Source organism: Canis lupus, chromosome 3 (assembly GCF_003254725.2).
Source record: "Canis lupus dingo isolate Sandy chromosome 3, ASM325472v2, whole genome shotgun sequence".
Taxonomy (NCBI): domain Eukaryota; kingdom Metazoa; phylum Chordata; class Mammalia; order Carnivora; family Canidae; genus Canis; species Canis lupus.
The window spans coordinates 73,787,913-73,808,119 of NC_064245.1; the positions used below are offsets into that span (position 1 = coordinate 73,787,913).

Sequence of the window (20,207 nt, forward strand, 5' to 3'; positions counted from 1 at the left end):
TTCCAGTTCTCTTTTTCTTTGAGCTTTTTATTCTTAAAACAGGTCGGAAATCAGATATAGAATAAATACATCTTTGTCCTTAGGAAAATTATCCTAGCACTTACATCTTTGTCTTTAAGAGATGATCCTGGGATTTTCTCCATATATTTTATGCCTCAATACTTTTCCTCAAGATTTCTTCCTTAAAACCTAAGCAAGATTTCCAAATCAGCCCAGTCTGCCAAGACTGCTTAAAACTCTCCATCCGGTAGAATCTCTTCTGCCCTGAGCTCCAGTGTTACTTGGGAACAAGGGTGGCCCAGAGCCTTCAGGTAATGCCAGGTCTTCTAAACTGTAAGGTGGCAATCCCCCCAACTCCAGAATTGACAGCTTCAGGGCAAAATGCCTACCTCTAAACAAACACCCTACCCACCTCCAAACAGGAACGGAAAACAAACAAATGCAACCTCCTTTAGACTTCTAGCCAATCTGCACACAAATTTCTCAAAGTCACAATTTGGCAATGATGAATTTAAAAAGGTACCAGTATTTATTCACTCACAGAAACACACTGGAGCAAAGGGTATATGTAAAAAGGTTAACTGACTCCTCATTATGACATAACACAGGCATCTTAAGCAATTGCAAGTGTGTAGAGACATGATAACTCCCTGGGTGGGGATCGGGAGTTTAGGGGCAGGGACCACGGCCTGGTCTGGGCTACTGATCTACCAGAAAACAGCCTGAAACAGGAAAGAGCACACATATGCCACTTGGAATGTATGACGCAAACCCCAGCCTTGAAACAAAGAACAGGAAACAGCTCTGCTGGCTGTGCTGGAGAGCAAGCACAGAGAAACATTTAGCCGGCCCTCCCTGACCCTATATTCATGAGCAGCTGGAGTTTTTTAAGACAACAACAGGGGGGTGGAGGTGTTTGTTCTATGGGTGTGAATAATAACACCAGCTTTATTCAGGGGACCTGCCCTATTTACAAATAGGAGCTTCCACATACAGTAAACATCATAAGTGAACATGTGATTTTATCATATTCAGGCAGCAGAGACCTTCCTAATTAACACCAGCCTCCTTTCCAATTTCTTTTGTCTCTTTCTCCCCCATCCCAATGGCTGGTCTCGAGCCATCATCAAATTCTGGGTTGGGGTAATGAGTATTGTTCAGCCTCAGCATCATGACGAAAATGAAAAGGGCGCACTCTTAAGAATTCAGATGACAACTGGGTTATCCCACAGAACTGAAAACCGGACCAGTTCTAAGCGTCTCTTAGCTACACAACTACATTCCTAGACACAGAGTCTGGGATATCTAGAGTCACCCCAAATTTCACCATCTTTTTCAACCGCATAGTTAGAAACCTATCTGCACACAGCTGCACATCTGTTCTCCATGTACACACACCTAAAGAAATTCACCTTTTGAGAACGTGAATCTCTCTTCCTGACATTTCATTTAACCCAGAAGTGTTACACGATCTGTAGAACAAGAGCATCAATTTTTGTAAGATGCCCGAAAACGTCTATCTTACTTTAGGTATATTTAAGGTAGTAAAATCCATTCAGTCTTTTCCCCATTATGTCTTTTTATCTTGTTATAGTGAGCCAGGACTGCTCAACTCAGGTTTCCATGATCAGAGATTTAACAATCTGTGTGTAGACAAAACTACAGGTAAAAAAAAAAAAAAAAAAAAAGGCATCACTGTGTCCATAGCAACCAAAAGATTGGGTTTTAATTTAGAAGTTTGCAGTGAAAAAACAATAGCGTTTTATAATTGACAAGATTTTGTGGTCTTAGCAGCTACTTTTCTTTGTTATTCTCACACTAAGATTTTTAGACTTGCATTCTCCTTCATGAAAGCCAAATGTTCCTTGCAGTGTATCTTTATTGAACTTACAAGAGTACATTAGGCTTTTTTCTTCTAGTACTTCTGCTGCAAACCCCACTGACTGTAGAACTGGAGACAGTTTCTCTAGGGAGTTTAAATTCATCAAACATCTCATTTTAGGTTTCTGTTAACAGGCTGAGGTCAACATACTCCATGCTTCCAGCCAGAAGAAACTCATTTGTCCATTCCTTAAAAAACACTAACTTGCAAAATTTTGGAGATGTTAATGTTATCAGATTGTTTTCTTTTTCCCTAAAAGCAAGTCTTCCCTCCCGTTAGGCAGATTATCATCCAGATGGGTTTCTTATAAAAAAATGCTGCTCAAATGCACTTAAAAAAAAAAGTACAAAATTGCTCAGTGGAAAAACCTGTAATGAACAACTGCCCTATTCGCCTACTCCATTTTGCTAATAATTATATGCTCCATGTAAATGAAGTCAGAATACCACTACACACTGCTCCGCAAATCCAGGCTCTCGTGAGAATATAATCAACACATTGAAAGTATCTTAGGTGATATTCGTGGAGAAATGCATTCTGAGCTAGCAAAAATTCGGTGTAAAATGTTTATTTTAGTGCAATACAAGAAGGTGAGCGATTTCCAATTTCCGTTTAACCGGACTTAACAACAACAAAAAAAGTCCAGGTCACACGTTCTCCGTCTATTATTATTGCATATTGCTGTAAAATTTAAAGCAGAAGATGCGCCCTGATATCTCCCAGGGAAGTGGATAGGAGGACAATTCCAAGTATTATCTGCCATCTCCAAGAAAGCCACTCTGAAATGTTAGGTCGGTCCCCAGGGTCCAGGTCCAGGGATCAGCCCCTCGGTCCCCACACGGCTGAGTCCCTAACGCTGCAGGCAGTTGCCTAAGGCGCTCTCCGCCTCCAGCCTCGCTGCAATCCTTGCTCCAGGCACTGCGGCAGGTTCCCTCCGCGCCCCCGAGGAGGGCTCTCCAAACCCGGCCGGCTCTTTCCTCCTGCCCCCGAGGATCCAGACGCCCCGGCAGCTCCTGGGCTCCAGGACCGAGAACGGGATGCTGCCTTCGGTCCCAACGGCCCCAAGTTTCTTCCCAGAGGGCCCGGGAGGCTGCTCCAAGTTTGCTCCGGCGGGCGAGCGGTCGCGCGCGCCCCGTCCGAAGAGGGGGGCGGCGGGGGGCGGGGAGGGGAGGGCGCGGGAGCGGGGGGTGGGGGACCCGGAGGGGGAGGAGCAGGAGTGCGCGGCCTCCGCGCTACCTTTCTCCAAACAACGTTGCCACACGCGGAGAGCACTGAGGTTTCTGGGGCTTTGGAGGGAATCGCGAGCGAGGGAGCGGGCGGGCGGGTGGGGGGACCACACAGGTGAGCCCCCGCCCGCGCCCGCGCCCCCGCCCTCGCCCTGGCGGGCGCCGCGGGTCTCGCTCCCCGCACCGCGGGCTCTGCACGGCGGCTGCCCGGAATCCCACACTCTCGACCGCCGAGCCCGAGGTCTCCCCCCGGCCTCCCCCAGCCCCGGCCTCGAGGAGCTGTTGCACTTTCCCAAGCCCACAGGCGCCCCCGCCCCCGCCCCCGCGCTGCGCCCCCAGCCCATTCACTGCGCGCCCCCCCAGCCCGGGCGGGGGGGAGGCAAGGAGTCCGCAGCAGCCGGGAAGGGCGACAGCAGGAGTCGGGCCGGGGGAAGGCGAGGGAGAGGGCACTTACTTTTGGAGGCGCGGTGCTGGGCGCTGCAGACGAGAAATAAAGGCCCGGATCCGAGGCGCCTTGAACCCCGCGAATGCAGCAGTGTCAGCGCGCCAGCCCGGGCGGCGGCGGCGGCGGCGGCGGCCGCAGGGCACGGGCACGGGCACGGGGCCGGGGACGGGGACCGGGCCGGGCACGGGGCCGGGGACGGGGACCGGGACGGCCGCGCGTGCGGCGGGCGCTCGCGCTGCGCTCCGGCTCGGGCTCCGGCTCGGGCTCCGGCTCGGGCCCCGGCTCCGCGCGGCTCCGCTCCTGGCTCCCCTCTGGCTCCTGGCACCAACTCCGGGCAGTCACATGACGCCGGCGCCGCTCGCTCTGCGAGCCTCCCGGGGCTGGCGGGGTAAGTAGAGGCTGGGACCCGGGGTGGGAGGGTCAGGGAGGGGAGAGGGAGCCGCCGCGGCCGCCCGGGCTGGGCGGGTCCCCACCCACTTGGGTGGAGGCTGCCGCCGGAGGGGTCGGCCGAGTCACTCGCGCAAACACGCACCCCGCCCTGCGCCCTTCCCCCGCCGCCCCCGCCTCCCGCGCCGCCTCCGCCCCGCCCCGCCCAGTCACCCGGGGCCGGCCTCACAGACACTCATTATTCCCCGGAGCCGGGCGCCGCCCCGCCGGCCCAACCTGTCCGGCGAGGCGCGGCTCGGCCGAGGGGCTGGGCGTGCGCGGCGCGGCCCCCGCCCCGCGCCCCCGCCCCCGCCCCGCGCCCCCGCCCCGCCCCGCGCCCCCGCCCCGCGCCCCCGCCCCGGCGCCCCCGCCCCGCTGCCCCCGCCCCGCGCCCCCGCCCCGGAGCCCCCGCCCCGCTGCCCCCGCCCCGCCCCGCGCCGCGCCCCGCGCCCCCCGCGCCCCGCCCGCGCGGGACCCGCCGCCGCGCCGCCGCCCCAGCCCGGGGGGAAGGAAGGGCGGCGCTGCCCGCTCCGGGCGTCACGGGGCTGCAGCCCGCTGCGCCGCTTCCAAAACACACAGCCGGGCGCGCGGGCCCGCGGGGCGGGGGGCGGGGGGCGGCGGCCGGGCCATCAATCAGCCGGCTCCGGCGGGAAGGGCGGCCCCGGGCGCGGCGGGAAGGGCCGGGCCCCGCGGCCAGCGCGGCCCCTCCCGGGCCGAGGCCGAGTGCGTGCAACTCTCTTAAAGAAAAAGCAGGGAAAGGCGCCGCCGGTGGAGGAGCGGGGACCCGGGGCGGGGACCGGCAGGCGGCGAGGACGGCAGCCCTGAAGCGGCCCCGAGTCCCCAAGGTCATCCGACGCACGGTCCGGGCGCTCCGGCCTTGTGCCCGGGGCGCGGGGCGCGGAGGGGCGGCCCCGGAGGCAAACTCCGCGCCGGCCGGGCCTGCCGCCGGGGCGAGCCGGACCCGGTAGCCGCGGCATCCGCTCAGCCGGGCCTGCCTGCAAACTTGGCCAAACTTCGGAGCGTCCCTCCCCGGCGGGAGGCAGAGCTCGGGGCCAGCCGGGGGCGCGGCCGGGGACGGAGCGCGGGCGAGCTCCGTGCGGGGCGGTGGACACGCGCTCGCCGGCCCCGCCCGGCCCCCGCAGGACTCGCTGGGGCTCAGCCCCCGAGTTGCACGCTTTCTGAATCCCTCTTAAACAGTATTAATGTCATAAAGGGTGCAATAAAAAGAACAAAGGACAAATTGGCTCAATTGTTTTAGTCCTGCGTGATGTTTAAAAACGCCCCGCTTCAGCGTATGGCTTGTTATTGCTTCAAGATGTCTTAAAGGCCCTTTCGGTTCACTCTTCTCACTTTGATGCTTCACCCAGGCATGGTGCTGCTTGAAACGTAGAGGTACGTAGAGGTATGGTCTATACCGAGCCCCATCCGGGAGCTGCGCAGTATTGAAGAATTAGTACCCCGTAACCTCAAGTAGTGGAATTGCACGGTATAAAAAAGGCACATAACATAAAAGACCACGTGGAGAACACCCAGAACTGACACTGGTTCTTGTGCCATCGGGCTGGTCCCCAAGATGACTCTTTAAAGGGATGAGAAGTTTATTCTATTTTTTGAAGATTTTATTTATTTATTCATGAGAGACAGAGAGAGAGAGTCAGAGGCGCAGGCAGAGGGAGAAGCAGGCTCCCTGCAGGGAGCCCTGTTGCAGGACTCCATCCCAGGGCCCCTGCATCACCACCTGAGCCAAAGGGAGATGCTCTGAGCCACCTAGATGCCCCGAGAAATTTCTATTAATGAGTAAAGGACAGATCCTGGAAAATAAGTTGGATTCGTGTCAATTACTAATTGCAGTTCATTGATCACTGACATCAAATGTCTGATTGGATGGCTTAGCTTTGTATTAGCTGAAAGACCGTAGTATTAGTGATGACTGATGCAATCATTTTTGCATTTGGATGTGTGGCTCGCAGCACCTGCTCCAAAACTCCAGGCTTTGCTCAGAGGCCACAGTGGTGAAAACCTAAAGTACATTAACCGTGTTCTTTACCTTGTTCATGTGGGTGTGGACCCAAAGGAGAAACGTGAAATAGGTCTGAGAAAAGTGTGATCCGAGATAAGTAGGGAGTGGCTTCAATATCAAAGGTGGGGGAAGGAGGAGAAAAGTCATAAAAAAGCTTAATTAATGAACACACTGCATTCACTGCCCTGTGGAGGACCGCTGAAACACAACTTGTACAAGAATGAAGGATCAGTGAAGGAGACCAACAGCCATCTGTCCAGGTACCCAGAGCAGAAATGCCTGAGGTCATCCTTGACTCCTCCCTTCCCCTAGCAGGTCAGAGCCCTGTCCTTCACAGAATCTTGGCCCTCCTCCTTGACCACTCTCCTGGTCCAGCCCATAGCCACAGGGTCTTGTTGGTCATCCTGCTGGTAGCAGGGTTGAAGTGTGGGAAAGGGATTGGAGCAAAGGAATAAGAATATTTCCTCTAAAATACAAGCCTAAAATGTGTCAATGTCCTCATTACATTCCCTCCAGAAGAAGACCAAGAGTTTACTACCTGTGCTGACCTGGCCTCCGTCTATCTTTATAGACTCATCTCTTCCTGTTACCCCCCACCTCACTCCTCCCTGCAGCAACAATGAACTTTTTTCCCTCCAGCTCATTCTCCCCACCTGTGGCCCTTTGCATATGCTAATGTTCCTAAATGGGCTTAGTTAGCATCCTTGCCTTCTCCCCCAACTCCTCACCTCCATTCTCATTTCTGTATATTTTATCCGTCCTTTAATTATTGACTTAAGTGACGTCTTCAACAAAATGTATCTTGTCTTACCACCACCCCTCACCCCTCCTTTGGATGAGTGGAGGCACTCCTTTTTGGTGCTCTGATAACACCCATGCTTCACCTCTTGTAATTCTTTCTTATGGTAGATTATGTAACTCTCTTTCAGTGGCACTGAAATAGAAACTCTGTGAGGGCACAAACATTGTCCTTTTAAAAACAAAATGGTATCCTCGTGGCCCGGATGTTCAATGAATATGTGTAAAATGAATAAATGTCAGCAATGAATTGGGAAGAAGTCATTCAGAACTAAAGAGATGAGAGAAGAGTGGGGAGCTTCCGGGTGGCAGTGGCCACGAACTGTGTGTACCTTTGAGATAGTGAAGGGGAGGGAGGAGGGAGTTCTTCCCGAATGTCTCTGAGCAGTAGAGTGAGATGGTAAAGGTGGTGCCCGGGTCTCCTTTTTATCCTTAACGTTTTAGCACAGGGACCACATACACTCAGGTGTTCAAGACATCCCGCACAAATGAAGTATCTCAAGCCCGGTCCTTGTGGTGGCAGCTTTACTCTTGTTCTTTGAGGACCGTAGGCCAGTGTGGTTTAGGTTTGGGGCAGCACGTACTGGGGGAAGGATACCTCTCCCTGGCCCCAGCCTTGTTGCTCCCAACCAGTCGTGGCAGCCCCAGTCTCTTTTGCCAGATATATGACCTAGTTCTGGCCAGCAGGACATGAAGGAAAGTGTGCTGAAGCTTGTTTTTCCTAATTAAAGGAAACTCTTGCAAGGATAAATCCCCAGACCTGCTTTGGAAGTTATATGAGGACATGACTGTTGAAGCTGTGGCAGCCATCTTGTAATCATGAGAAGAAAGCAAGGTTTCAGAGTTCCATACGGATAAGCTCTTTTTTTCATCATTAGTTTCCAGTTCAAATAGTACATCTTCTGGGATGACTTCCTTGACCACACAACCTAAAATATCCCTCCCTTCTCCAATCTCTGTCTAGTTGTTCTTGTTAATTTTTTGGATACCTCTTTCCCCACTGGGCTCCATGAGAGCAGGGACATTCTATCCTTCGCTTGTATTTCCCACCAAGTTCCTACAACAGTGCCTAATAAACGGAAAGTGTTCCAAACGTATTTGTTGATTAATGGCTGACAACTAAATAGTAACTATGTTGAAACTGCGTCAGAGCTCAGTGGACACAAGCCACCACAAACCTCCATTTTCCCTTCCGTGGCTTGTATCATAGATAGTTCCATTTCAGGAGGTCCCTTTTGGCTATACAAGTGCATATTCTTGAGATGCCTTCTTCTGATCCCACTCTCTTCCAGAGCTTTTCCATTCCTTCCCTCAGGGAAGTTTCTCCTTTTCATTTGAGGATCCAATGTCATGAAGGCAGAAAAGTGTCATGTGCTTAAGAAATTAATGAGCCAACACAGATAACATCTACCTTAAAGGGTAACAAAACCATAGGGTTTTTTCTTTTTCTTTTTTTCCTGCTAGCTTTATTGAGATATGATTGGCTATCATATATGTATGTTCAAGGTCTACGACATGATGGTTAGACATACCTATATTACAAACTAACCGCAATAAGGTCAGTTAACATTTCCATCCCCTCACATAATTAGTATTTTGTATGTGTATGTATGTGTATGTGGTGACAACATATAAAACTACCCTCTTACCTCTCAAGTATATAATATAATATTGTTAATTATATTTATCTTGTTGTACATTGGATCCCTAGACCTTATTCATTTTTATAGCTGCAAGTTTGTGCCCTTTGACTGATATCTTCCCACTTCCCTCTTTGCCCCCCCAAACCACCATTCTATGGCCTGTTTCTATGAGTTTGGCTCTTAGATTCCACATATAAGTGAGATCACACAGTATTCGTCTTTGTCTGAATTATTTCACTTAGCATGATGACCTCAAAGTCCATCTGTGTTGTTGCAAAAGGTAGGATTTCCTTTTTCCTTTTTTTAATGAGTGGAAAATATATAGCAAGAGAGAGTAGATGTATGTACACATACACACACATATACAGTGAGACAGAGTGAGAGAGAGACATTTTCTTTATCCATTTATCCATCAGTGGACACTTTGGTTGTTTCAATATCTTGGCTATGGTAAATAATGCTGCAGCGAACATGGGACTGCAGATATCTCTTTGAGATAGTGATTTCATTTCCTTCGGATACATACCTAGAAGTGAGGTTGCGGATCATACGGTAGTTCCACTGTAAACTTTTTGAGGAACTGCCATACTGTTTCCCATAGTGGTTATACCAGTTTCCATTCCCACCAACAGTGCAAAAGAGTTCCCTTTTCTTCACACCCTCACCACCCTCACCCTCTCTCCTTTCTTTTACAAAAGCCATTCTAACAAGTGTGAGGTGCTATCTCATTGTGGTTTTGATTTGCATTTCCTGATGATGAGTGCTGTTGAGCACCTTTCCATATACCTCTTGGCCATTTGGATGTCTTCTTTGGAGATGTTTATTCCTGTCAAGTCCTTTGCCCACATTTTAATCAGATGGTTGGTTGGTTGGTTGGTTTTGTAAATGAGTTATATGAGTTCCTAATACATTTTGGATATTAACCCTTCATTAGTAGGTGGTTTGCAAATAGGTTCTCCCATTGTGTAGATTGCCTTTTCATTCTGCTGATGGTTTCTTTTGCTGTGTGAAGAAGCTTTCTAGTTTGATGTAGCCCCATTTGATGATTTTTGCTTTTGTTGCTTGTGCTATTGGTGTCATATCAAAAAACTGTTGCCAAGACCATGGTCAAGGAGGTTTTCTCCCATGTTTTTTTTTCTAGTCATTTAACAGTTTTTGGTCTTATGTTTAAGTTTTTAATCCATTTTGAGTTAATTTTTGTGAGTGGTGTTAAAATAGGGGTCCAATTCCATCCTTTTGCATGTGAATATCCAGTTTTCTTAATATTGTTTTTATTCAAGAGATTATCTTTTCCCCACTCAGTACTCTTAGTTTTTTTGTCAAATATTAGTTGACCGTATATGTGTGGATTTATTTCTGGGCTCTTAATTCTGTTCTATTGCTCTATGTGTCTCTTTTTATGCCAAAACCATACTATTTTGTTTGTTATAACTTTGTAATATAGTTTGAACTCAGGAATTCTGATGCCTCCAGCTTTTTCTTTCTCAGAATTGCAAAGCCATATGTTTTGAGATAAAATTAGAAACACTAGACTAAGGGTTGTCTATCTCAAAAGCATAACAAAGAGTCCAGTGATTCTCTTTGGCTTTTCTACAAGTTCTACCAATATTACCCATCGATCCATCAATCTGTCCATTCATTCAATTAAAGTTTGCCAGGAAGTACTGAGGTAGAGGTAGGTGACCAAGAGTTATAATAATAAATACGAAACCAAATGTATGATCTCCCTCCCCCATCCCACCCCTCTAGGAGCTCTCAACATTTCCAATACAGGTGGGCAATGAAAACAGTTCTGGATTATGTTTGGCAAGACAATGCAATTGAAGGACAGTGGTGCAAAAATAATTGAAATTGTTGGATCTTGGAATCTAAGTTGAAGAGCTAAAATAGAAGGAGGCTCTAAAGAGATAGCCAAAGGATCAGTGACCAGGACATTTCAAGTAGGTTGTAGAGAGGGCATATTGGGAATAACATAATGAACGACCTGAAAGGTTAGGAGATGAGCAGTCAGAAAGTGGGGACATGTGGCCTTAACATTTCAAGGTGTCACAGTGCCAGAGATGACAAGGCTCAGGGTGTACCTGTGGGAGTGGGAGACTAGAGGAGGTGGTGAGACCAACGGAAAAAGTGACTAGGGTACTGCGCAGGTTCCTGGAGCCTAAAATTATTCAAATTGTAGCTGGACTCAGGGTCAAGAGCAAGACCTAGGCCCTCAGGCCACATCTTCAGTCCATGAGAAGAAGACTTCAAGAAACTGGTGAACGATAGCAACCAGTAGAGATACAGCCTCCTTTTCTATGGTTAAATTTGCTTTCCTTGCATCATGATTATTTGAGTTAAAAATAACCATTCAATATGGGGTTGCTTATTGGTGATTTTACTAACATAAATATGTCAGTAGCTTTATTTTCTACTTTTTATTGCAAATGTATTATTTCTGCTTCATTGAGAGTTCAAAACCCCCTTTGGGTGGGGGGACTTGTCAAGGATCGTAAATATTATTATATCATTTCAAAGGGAATATATTATTATATTATTTTAAAGGGAAATAAATGTAATTTCCAAATCAATGACCTACGCATATAAAGATGTAAATTGTAACTAATTTCTAAGTTGGGGGCTATCTAGATTTCCTCTGTGCTGGGAAGCAGAGGTAGTAAAGAATAAGGGAGCCCACAAAATGAGATAAACTACTTGCCATCTTTCAGCTGGTTTTGGAATAAGCCTGGCTCTTTATGTTTCCAGCCCTCACCTCTCTTGGAAAAATTATCAGCATTTAAGTCTTGGATTTAAGTTAGTTGAGTAAGTTCTGGTTGAACATTTACCGTAAGTCTGGGGTGGGTACAGGAGTAATGAAGCAAGCAAAGAGAGGGTGTGTGAATTATGTTCTAGGGAAGTGGCCTTGCCACCTTTCTTCTGCTCATTCCAAGTATGCTGGATGCCTGTACTCCAAACCCCAAAGACTAAAGTGCCCAAGACTTCAGCCTTTAGTTCCTTAGCCTCTCAAGCCGGCAAGCCAGTAGTCAGTCCACACTTACGAATGCTTTAGAAGTTTTGCTGACACATTGCAAGAAACAGTAAGCAGGTGGTAGGATCATATGAACAGTAGAGTTCTTTATTACCCTTGTAATTCAAAAAGATTTGCTAACTGGAGACAACATTAAAATGATATTTTATTTTAATCAAATCGTATCAAAGTGATAGGAGTAGGGTGATTTTTTTTTCTCTGCCTTTGAATACTTTTTTGTTCTTTTCTTTAATGAGCATATATTACTTTTGTGAGGGGAAAAATGTGCTTTTAAAAGTAGCCAAGAAAGAAACATGCGCGTTGTGTATGATTACATGTGAGCCCTCAAGCACAATTTTGCTGGAGGGGTCCTTGAAGGCACCCTGACCTCAGAGGTGTGGTTGTTGCTTGCGAATTTTAAAGCCCGGTGGGCTAAGAAGGCACAGGCTCTAGGAGGTAAGGGGTCTGGGAGAGGGTGAACATCTCCTTTCATCGCCTCTAGCTTTTTAACTGCTGCCTGAATAGCTGGACCTGTGCAGGTTCTTGGAACTGGAATTCTTCCTCAGAATAATATGTATTTACTTTAAAAACCACTCCAAAGAGTAAACGCTAAAAAACAAAAATAGAAAACCCAGCAAATTGGACTGAGTAGAGCCCAAGTTCCCATTTCTCAAAAGATAGAAACATACTTCCTGGAGCCCAAGGTCCACTCACCCTCTCCCCCTGGTCTTTCGCCAGGATCTGTTGATTCAGCAGGGGAAATGGGAGTTGTCAGCAGTTGTGCTGGACGAGAACATGTGCGAGGCTACCTTCAGGTCCCCAAAGCACCATTAATCCAGGGGAGACTGCATCTTCTCAGCTATTGGGGTTCTAGCTTCTCTGGGATTTCTTTCAAAGCTACGTTTGTTTGTCTGTTATTGTTCTTAGGGTTTTCTGGGTAACTATAAGCAACAGACTTTGTTAGTTCCTCTTGAGATTGGCCACTACTCCCCACCCTTATTTCTCACCTCCCAGCATCCTGTTTGTCTCCCTGACTCTGTCCCCCGCCCCATCCCCACCCCCGCTCAGCTTTTAGCCATGTTTTTCTCCCCTCACTTAGTTAATTTTAAATTTCTGTTTTTATAAGTGTTCTCAACACCAAAAGAGGCAAGCCACATATTCACTTTTTATTCGCTGCTTTATGATTTCTTCTCCTGTGGATATCTTTAAAATACAAGTCATGCATGTTCCAATGTGTGTCTCCCCCTACCTTACCGGAGGACACTGTATTTCCAGAAAATTGGAAAGAGTAGAGAGGATTAAAGGAAACATGGGAAACTTTGAATTTATGGATGGGATCTTTTTTGGTGAGCTTTGCCTATTTAGAATTAGTCTGTTATGATAAGAACAACAACAACAACAAAAATCTACAATGTGTACTGTGTTTATAGTCACATTGGTACAATCTTTAGCTTATTGAATTTTATTTTATTTGTTTAAAAGATTTTATTTATTTATTCATGAGAGACACACAGAGAGAGGCAGAGACAGGCAGAGGGAGAAGCAGGCTCCATGCAGGGAGCCCGATGTGGGACTCGATCCCAGGACTCCAGGATCACGCCCTAAGCCAAAGGCAGACGCTCAACCACTGAGCCACCCAGGCATCCCATAATAAATTTAATAGCTTATTAAATTTAAAGGACATTTCAACCTGTCCATGATTTTATATGAACTATTTAGACTTATATTTCCATTTTGCTCAGTATTGTTGCAAATGGCTCTCTAGCTATGAAACACTATGGAATCCAGCATCTCTTAATTCTTGCAGGTTTAGAGAAACACAAAAAAAATTTTTTTAGAATACCACCATAAAAAAGTCACCAGTACCATGAATATATAGTTCTGCCTAGTAATAGCATCTTCACAAAAGAGAAACTTCATTTTCTTAAAAAAGGAGGAAAACACTTTTGAACTCATTGAATACAACTCTTGCTACACAATAATTTATCTAATCAGTTTCTTTTTCCATATTGAAGTCAAGAAAAATAGAGACTCAAAAGAAGATATGGATGATGGCATATTCCTATTCTCCTTTCTCTGAATACTTTGTAGTGTCAGAAAAGTTAAGATTCACCCCAGATGCACACAAATTTCTCTCCTTCCCATGTTTGCTTATTTGGCAAATTTCTCAAATACAATTTGCTTTCTTTTTTCTTTCACTTAGTGCTGAGAAGACCAGTGCATCTTAAAGAAGATCCCAAGAAGATTCAGGAGGAGGCAGGAAAGGTCTCCATGAGGATTTATTACCATGTCCCAGGAGAGATGATTTAGGTAGAATCTTATTTATTTTGCTTCCCCTGTGTCCTCTTCCCCTTCAGATATCTCAAGATGTTCCCTGTTCTGGTGACTTTGAAAGTACTTTGCCAAAAATTCAGTCTTCGGGACTTGGTTTTGATTAGATGGTAGTGCTAGCAAATGAGTAGCGCCATTTGGACGAGAACATTTGGCACATTTCTGAAAGTATTTTCCTTTACTCTCTTCTGTACTTCAAGCAACACTTAGAGCCTTACAAAAAAAAAAAAAAAAAAGAAAGAAAGAAAGAAAGAAAAGAAAAGAAAGGAAAAGAAAAGAAAAGAAAAGAAAAGAAAAGAAAAGAAAAGAAAAGAAAAGAAAAGAAAAGGAAAAAGAAAAAGCCCAGGTAATTTAATCTAGACCATTTGGTACAGATGACCTGACGAAGATGCATTATCTAATTCAGACACAGTGATTGCTATGTCTGATGCCCTCCTAATAACACTGTTGATTATGTTGTTTTAAGTCTAGATAACAGCCTTCCTGTTGCATAGTCTCTAAAAACTAGAGAAGGAAAGCACAGTTTGTTTACCTTATTTTAAAGAAAATATTTCTTGTATTACTGTTTTTTTAAATGAGTATAATTCAGATTTTCCTTTTGAATCCAAGAAAGAAACATTACAAAAAAAGTTTTAAAAATTGTTTTTATCCTCAAGAATTCTCCCTCTTCAGCTTCCCTGTGAAATTTATGTTTCTAGATAGCTTGAACTCCAGTAAGTTGTTTGTAAGCTAATTAGGGTAGGGGCTTTATCTTTTTACAGCTCCTGTTACAACTCTTTATATTTAACAGACAGTTGTATATTATTCCAACAATGAATTGCCTTGACCATATAAATAATGTGTTTCTCATTGGAACTTATTTATCTACATAAGAATGCCAATACTCTGATTTATAGAGTATTGATTTGCATTTTTATATTTTATACCTCATTCATATTATTTTGCTTTAGTATCTCTGAATTGTATTCCTGAAAATGCAAGCTTTGCTCAAGATAGTGTTTGTTATTAGAGCCTAATTTTTCAGGGAAAAAATTATAATTAAATATTATATTTAAAATATTGTAATTAAAAGTTCCATTCAAATATATCCTCTTTATATCACATAAAAATGGAAAGAAAATTAGACTGGGGGGTTAAATAAGAAATGTCCACAAAAATAGTCAAAGATGATGACATCCGTGCTTATGTGTAACGTTAGGTCCCTCCTTCTCCAGTTATCTTTATTTATCATTATTGCTTGGATCCAATTCAATGAAAAGAAACATAGTAAGATTTTTAAAGGTCATTTGAAGATGGGATCACATGGCCAGAAAGCAATGTGAGGAATATCACACTCATTTTTCCTAAAGGCTTTGCCTTGGAGCAAGAAAAAAGGCTTCCTTACACTGACTGGCTCATGTTTCGTATCAGGGGAATCCAAAAAAATCACTGACTGTAAACAATGACAACAACAACACAAAAAGTAATTAATTTTGTACAGTATTTCTTTTCCTTGTGGTTGGACATACTCTAGCTGTTTGCTGAGCCCACAGAGGCAGGGATCAAAAGAATTTCCGCATCCTGCTGCTGATTTGGTTATCTGAGGTAAGTGGCTATTCGATCAGAAAAACTCCCAGAGGAAAGAAGAGTAAGAATCCTTGGAAAAGAAACTCCTAGCATTATTTAAATAGGCATTATTCAAAAATAGGACATGGTGGATATTTATTACCCTGATGGGCAATGGTGATGCTATACTCTTTGGGGGCCATGGCACCATACTAATGACATCATTACTATTCTCTATTTCCCACTTGTGGGAGGATTTATACCCAAGTTGTCAAAAGAGATTTAGATTTGTCAGTGCCTTCCCTGGCTCTTCATACTGTCAGGGCTGTGGCTGGGCACAAATGCTCATTTGCTGTTTTCCAGTGATTTAATTAAAAATCTATTTACAATATGTGCTGGACCCCTACTTAGATAGGGGTAGGATTAAGTACTTTTCAAGGTTCCTGTCCTCAGAGACCTTAGCCCGAAATGGAAACCAGACACATATCTTCACGCAAAGATAACTAACGGTATGGGAAGTAAAGGATCTATTTTTTGAAAGGTAGTCCAAAATGAGCGTGGTATCACTTTGGCTTCAGAAGGTCAGGAAAGACTTCCTGTGAGGGCAGCTGAGCCTAGAAGGATGATGCACCCAGAAGTGATGCACAGGCCACTCTGGTTCCAGCAAGGGGGTCCTGTGGACTCAGAGAACAGGTTGGAAAGATCAGTGAGAGGCACATGGGACAGTGCTTAAATTTAGGCCAAGGAAGAGAGATGTCAAACAATTAACACTTTACCAAAGTTGGATTTTCCAAGACCTGCGTGAAAATCATGACATTTTGCCCTTTTCTTTCCTTCTTTCTTTCTTTTTTTTTTTTTTTAAGAGATTTTATTTATTTATTCATGAGAGACACACACACACACAGAGGCACAGACACCGGCAGAGGGAGAAGCAGGCTCCAGGCAGGGAGCCTGACGTGGGACTCGATCCTGGATCTCCAGGATCACGCCCTGGGCTGAAAGTGGCGCTAAACCGCTGAGCCACCAGGGATCCCCAACGGCTGAGCCACCCGGAGATCCCCCATTTTGCCCTTTTCAATTCAGATATTTGCCAAGTGCAATTTAATATTTAAAGTTTTACACGCTTACATAAATACATTTACATAACTTGTTTTACCTCAGATAATATCCTGATTTGGTATTTGGAAAATAAAATAATTTATTCTGTCTTAAAATATTTGCTGAATATCTTGTGCCAGGTACAAGAATTGAATAGTTATGTACTATTTCAATAATTGTTTATTAGGGGGGCACTCAGGGTACAATATAGAACAAAAAGAAAAGTCTCTGCCCTCACAGAGCTTGTATTCTAGTGGTATATTAGTTTGCTAGGACTGCCACAGACTGTCTTAAACAACAGAAGTTTATTTTCTCACAGATGTGAAGACTAGAAATCTGAGATCAAGGCTCTGCCAAACTGGTTCCTTGTTAGGACCGCGAGGGAAGGATCTGTTCCGGGGCCTGTCTCCTTGGTTGGTGGATGTCCGTCTCTCCTTGTGCCTTCACGTTATCTTCTCTCTACACTTGTAGGCATTCCAGATTTCCTCTTATAATAATATCGGTCATGCTGGATTGGGGCCCATCCTCATTCTAACTTCATTACTTTGTAAAGACCCTATCTGAACCTATAGTCCCATTCTGAGGTGCTAGGGGGTTAGGATTTGAACAGATGCATCTTGGGACGGACACAATTCAGCCCATAACAAGTGGACATTGATGACAGAGCAATGAATGAAGTCTAGAACTGGGGTGGTCCTGGTTGCTGTGTGTCAGGCACTGTACCAGGTATGGTCACGTGCCTCACTGCACTGAATGCTGTAACCAGCCATGAGGTAAGTATTGTTATCCAGACTTTACAATGAGGAAAATGAGGGGGTTTGCTTTAGTGGCACTGTGCTTAATGTTTTCATTAGTCAAAGCCTTGGAAATGAAAATTAAGCCATGGCTGAATGTGTAGGGTATATATTTGTGGCTAATTCAGATTCAGAAGCAATTTCTGAATGTAAAGAGGGAAGGTCTTTTTTTTCTTTTTACATTAGATTCTAAGAAAAAAGCCCAAGATAAAAGTAATATTTGATAATTAAGTATCTTTTTTTCCTCTGTAAACAATCCATTATTTTATGAATTAACACTATTATACATAATAACACATTATTATATATAACCATAACTATTTATAGTAAATATACAACTATCTATTAAGTAAATCCTACATTTTTTATAGCAATGATCACTTCCTTTGGATTTGTTAGGTTTAAATAAGGTTCCAGGTCACTTCTGGAACTTTTTGATTCATCTTCAGACCAGAAGCTTGCCTCAGCACTGCTCCTATGGAAAGAATTCTCATATTACCTGTTTTGCCTGTTTCAATCATGATGTTCCTCTGGTGGACAGATTCAGATTCAGCAAACTTTTATGTCATGTGGCAGGCAATTTCACAGTAATCCATGCATTTCATAAATATGGAAAACCAAAGGATAATATGGTGCATTTATGAGCATCAATTTTTTTCAATTATTTTATGGGAAAAAAGTATTTAACTTTTTTTTTTTTTACTTAAGGTAACCAGTAAATAATTTAAAACATAATTTAAATATCGAAACAATACAGGTATATATTATAGTGTAAAATGCAACATTTGCATGAACTTTCCAGATGAAACTTATTTCAAAGAAGTTGCTTTTGTTTTAAGTTGTGCCTTGGTTCAACAGAGATGCGAACCTGCCCTTCTCCTTCAGAGGCCTGGGATTGGGGGGCGAGGGGGTGTCTGGAAAGAAAACCTTTGCAAAGTTCTGAAATTTTCTTCATTCAGTCTTCGTAAGAACCATGTGAGGTATATTATGCTCATTTAAGAGATCAGAAAACAGAAGTTTGGATAAATTATCTTGCCCTAGTTAACACGGCGAGTAAATAGCAGAGGCAGATGTTAAATTCAGACTTTCTGACTCTAATTCCGGGGCATTTTATATTGCACTACACCCACTCGTTGGATGAATAGGCTTCAGTCTTCCCGAGGCCACATAGACCTCACAGTTCTGCATGTCCCCATGGTCCAACCTCATTGACTCATGGATTCATGCACTTATTTGTGCATTTAATAAATAAATAAATAAATCAGTAACTTTTGAGAGCTTACTATGTACCAGGCTTTATGCTGGGTCCTGAGGACACAATGGTTAGCAACAAAGGCATAACATAATTTTTTCCCTCATGGGGCCTACAGAGTCGTGGAAACACAGATGTTACACAAATACCATAAGACACTTGTTTATAAACTTGATTGGTATTATAGAGGGAAAACATAGGGTGCCATGAGAGGGAAAAAAACCAGATGTGTTAATTTAGTGATCAGAGAAGACTTCTTTAAGGAAATGAGTGACCTTTGATCTGAGGTTTTGAGCACAAGTTAGCTAGAAGAAAACTTATTTGCATGTAAAGTAGTTATAAATTGCCATCCTACAAAACCCATCACTAGAATTCCCTCTATCATCATTAGATTCCTTCTTTGTCCACAGCAAGATCAAATTCTTGCCCTCGACCATCACATTTATTCTTTTCTATTATATCTATCCATCCACCCATTCATCATGGAGCATCAGCTATGAGCCTGGCACTATTGTGCCCTGAATCCTTTTCTTTTTCATCTTCACTCTCTTCTTTTTTCTCCTTTGACTGCTTTAACCTTCTGATTCTTTTTCTAAGCTTTATTTATTTATTTGAGGGGGGGTGGGGCAAAGGGAGAGGGAGAGAGAATCTCAAGTGGACTCCCCATTGAGCCCATAGCTGGAAGCAGGGCTCAATCTCATGACCCCAGATCATGACCTGAACCAAAATCAAGAGTTGGATGCTTAACAGAGTGAACCACCCAGGCACCCCTAACTTTCTCATTCTTGAAGCTATTTTTGATTCACATATTCATTGTTATGCCTTTCCCAGACCAGTCACTTCCCTTCCCTTGGGCTAAGCTATCATTTCTCATCCTGTTTTCAACAAATGCATTCTTTCATCACATTTTTCTGAAATTTTTATATTCAAGTGTAAGAAAATTAATTAGGTTTCATTTGTTTGTTTATTTTGTCAACTACTTGGTGTTTCCATCCCTTAACACAGAAATACCACTAATATAAAAAAATGAACATTTTTGGAATCTCTTTCTTTCCCTTCTTCTCTCCCTCCCTACCTTTATCTATCATCTGTCTATATTTGGGATAATTTCTTCCCTTTAACTATAAACTCCTAGAGATGAATAGATCTTAATATAGCATCTGGAGCTAATAGTAATCACTTCTTAAACTTTTCATATGCTTTTAAGAGGCAAGGCACATACTTTATAGGCCTGCTAATATGTTTGATGTACCTCTGATATAAATCACAAACGAATTCAGAAATGCACAGCCCAGGATTAGCCTGCTTTCAGCTTCTTCTATAAAGTCATTTCTGTCTTTTCTGTCAAAACCAGGACATAAAAAAATCCAAGTCAGCAATAATATAGTGTATCATCAACTATTTAGGCAAACATACACTTACCTCTCTATCTCCACACAAGTCAGTCAAATCCAACAAACCTTCTTTGGGAAGTCTGAAGACTCAGAGTGCACTATCTAGAAAGTTCCACCTATCAAAAGATAAGTATAGGGGATTTCTCTTTCAAGGCACGATGGAGTAACAAGGACCAGACTTAAATGCCCACCATAAATAATTAGAAAGCTGGATAAAATATGAAACAATGGTTTTCAGACATTGGACAATAGTCTGCCTAGGACTATGATTACTGAAAGAAGAGAAACAAACAAGTGAGCTCGGTAATTCCCCTGGCTTTCTGCCTGGAAGTAATTTCTAGACTGT

General features: G+C 44.3%; 2 protein-coding genes across 13 annotated transcripts in view; one reads left to right on the plus strand and one right to left on the minus strand.

The window, feature by feature from the left end:
- The window catches only part of KLF3 (KLF transcription factor 3), a 36,493-nt gene extending 32,804 nt beyond the window's left edge, over positions 1-3,689 (minus strand). The window contains exon 1 of the mRNA XM_025438323.3: positions 3,563-3,689. The gene's annotated coding sequence lies outside the window, so the exon portion shown is untranslated. The remainder of the gene's footprint in view (positions 1-3,562) is intronic.
- LOC112654032 (skin secretory protein xP2-like) overlaps positions 1,684-20,207 on the plus strand; it is a 29,516-nt gene continuing 10,992 nt past the window's right edge. For 2 of the 12 annotated variants that reach the window (XM_049108685.1, XM_049108691.1), the window contains exons 1-3: positions 1,684-3,941; positions 13,651-15,362; positions 16,741-16,888. In XM_049108685.1, the coding sequence (XP_048964642.1) occupies positions 2,920-3,941; positions 13,651-13,675 (1,047 nt within the window). In that variant the 5' untranslated portion in view covers positions 1,684-2,919 and the 3' untranslated portion in view covers positions 13,676-15,362; positions 16,741-16,888. The remainder of the gene's footprint in view (positions 3,942-13,650; positions 15,363-16,740; positions 16,889-20,207) is intronic. The other 10 variants (XM_049108687.1, XM_049108693.1, XM_049108692.1 and 7 more) reach the window with 6 other exon arrangements.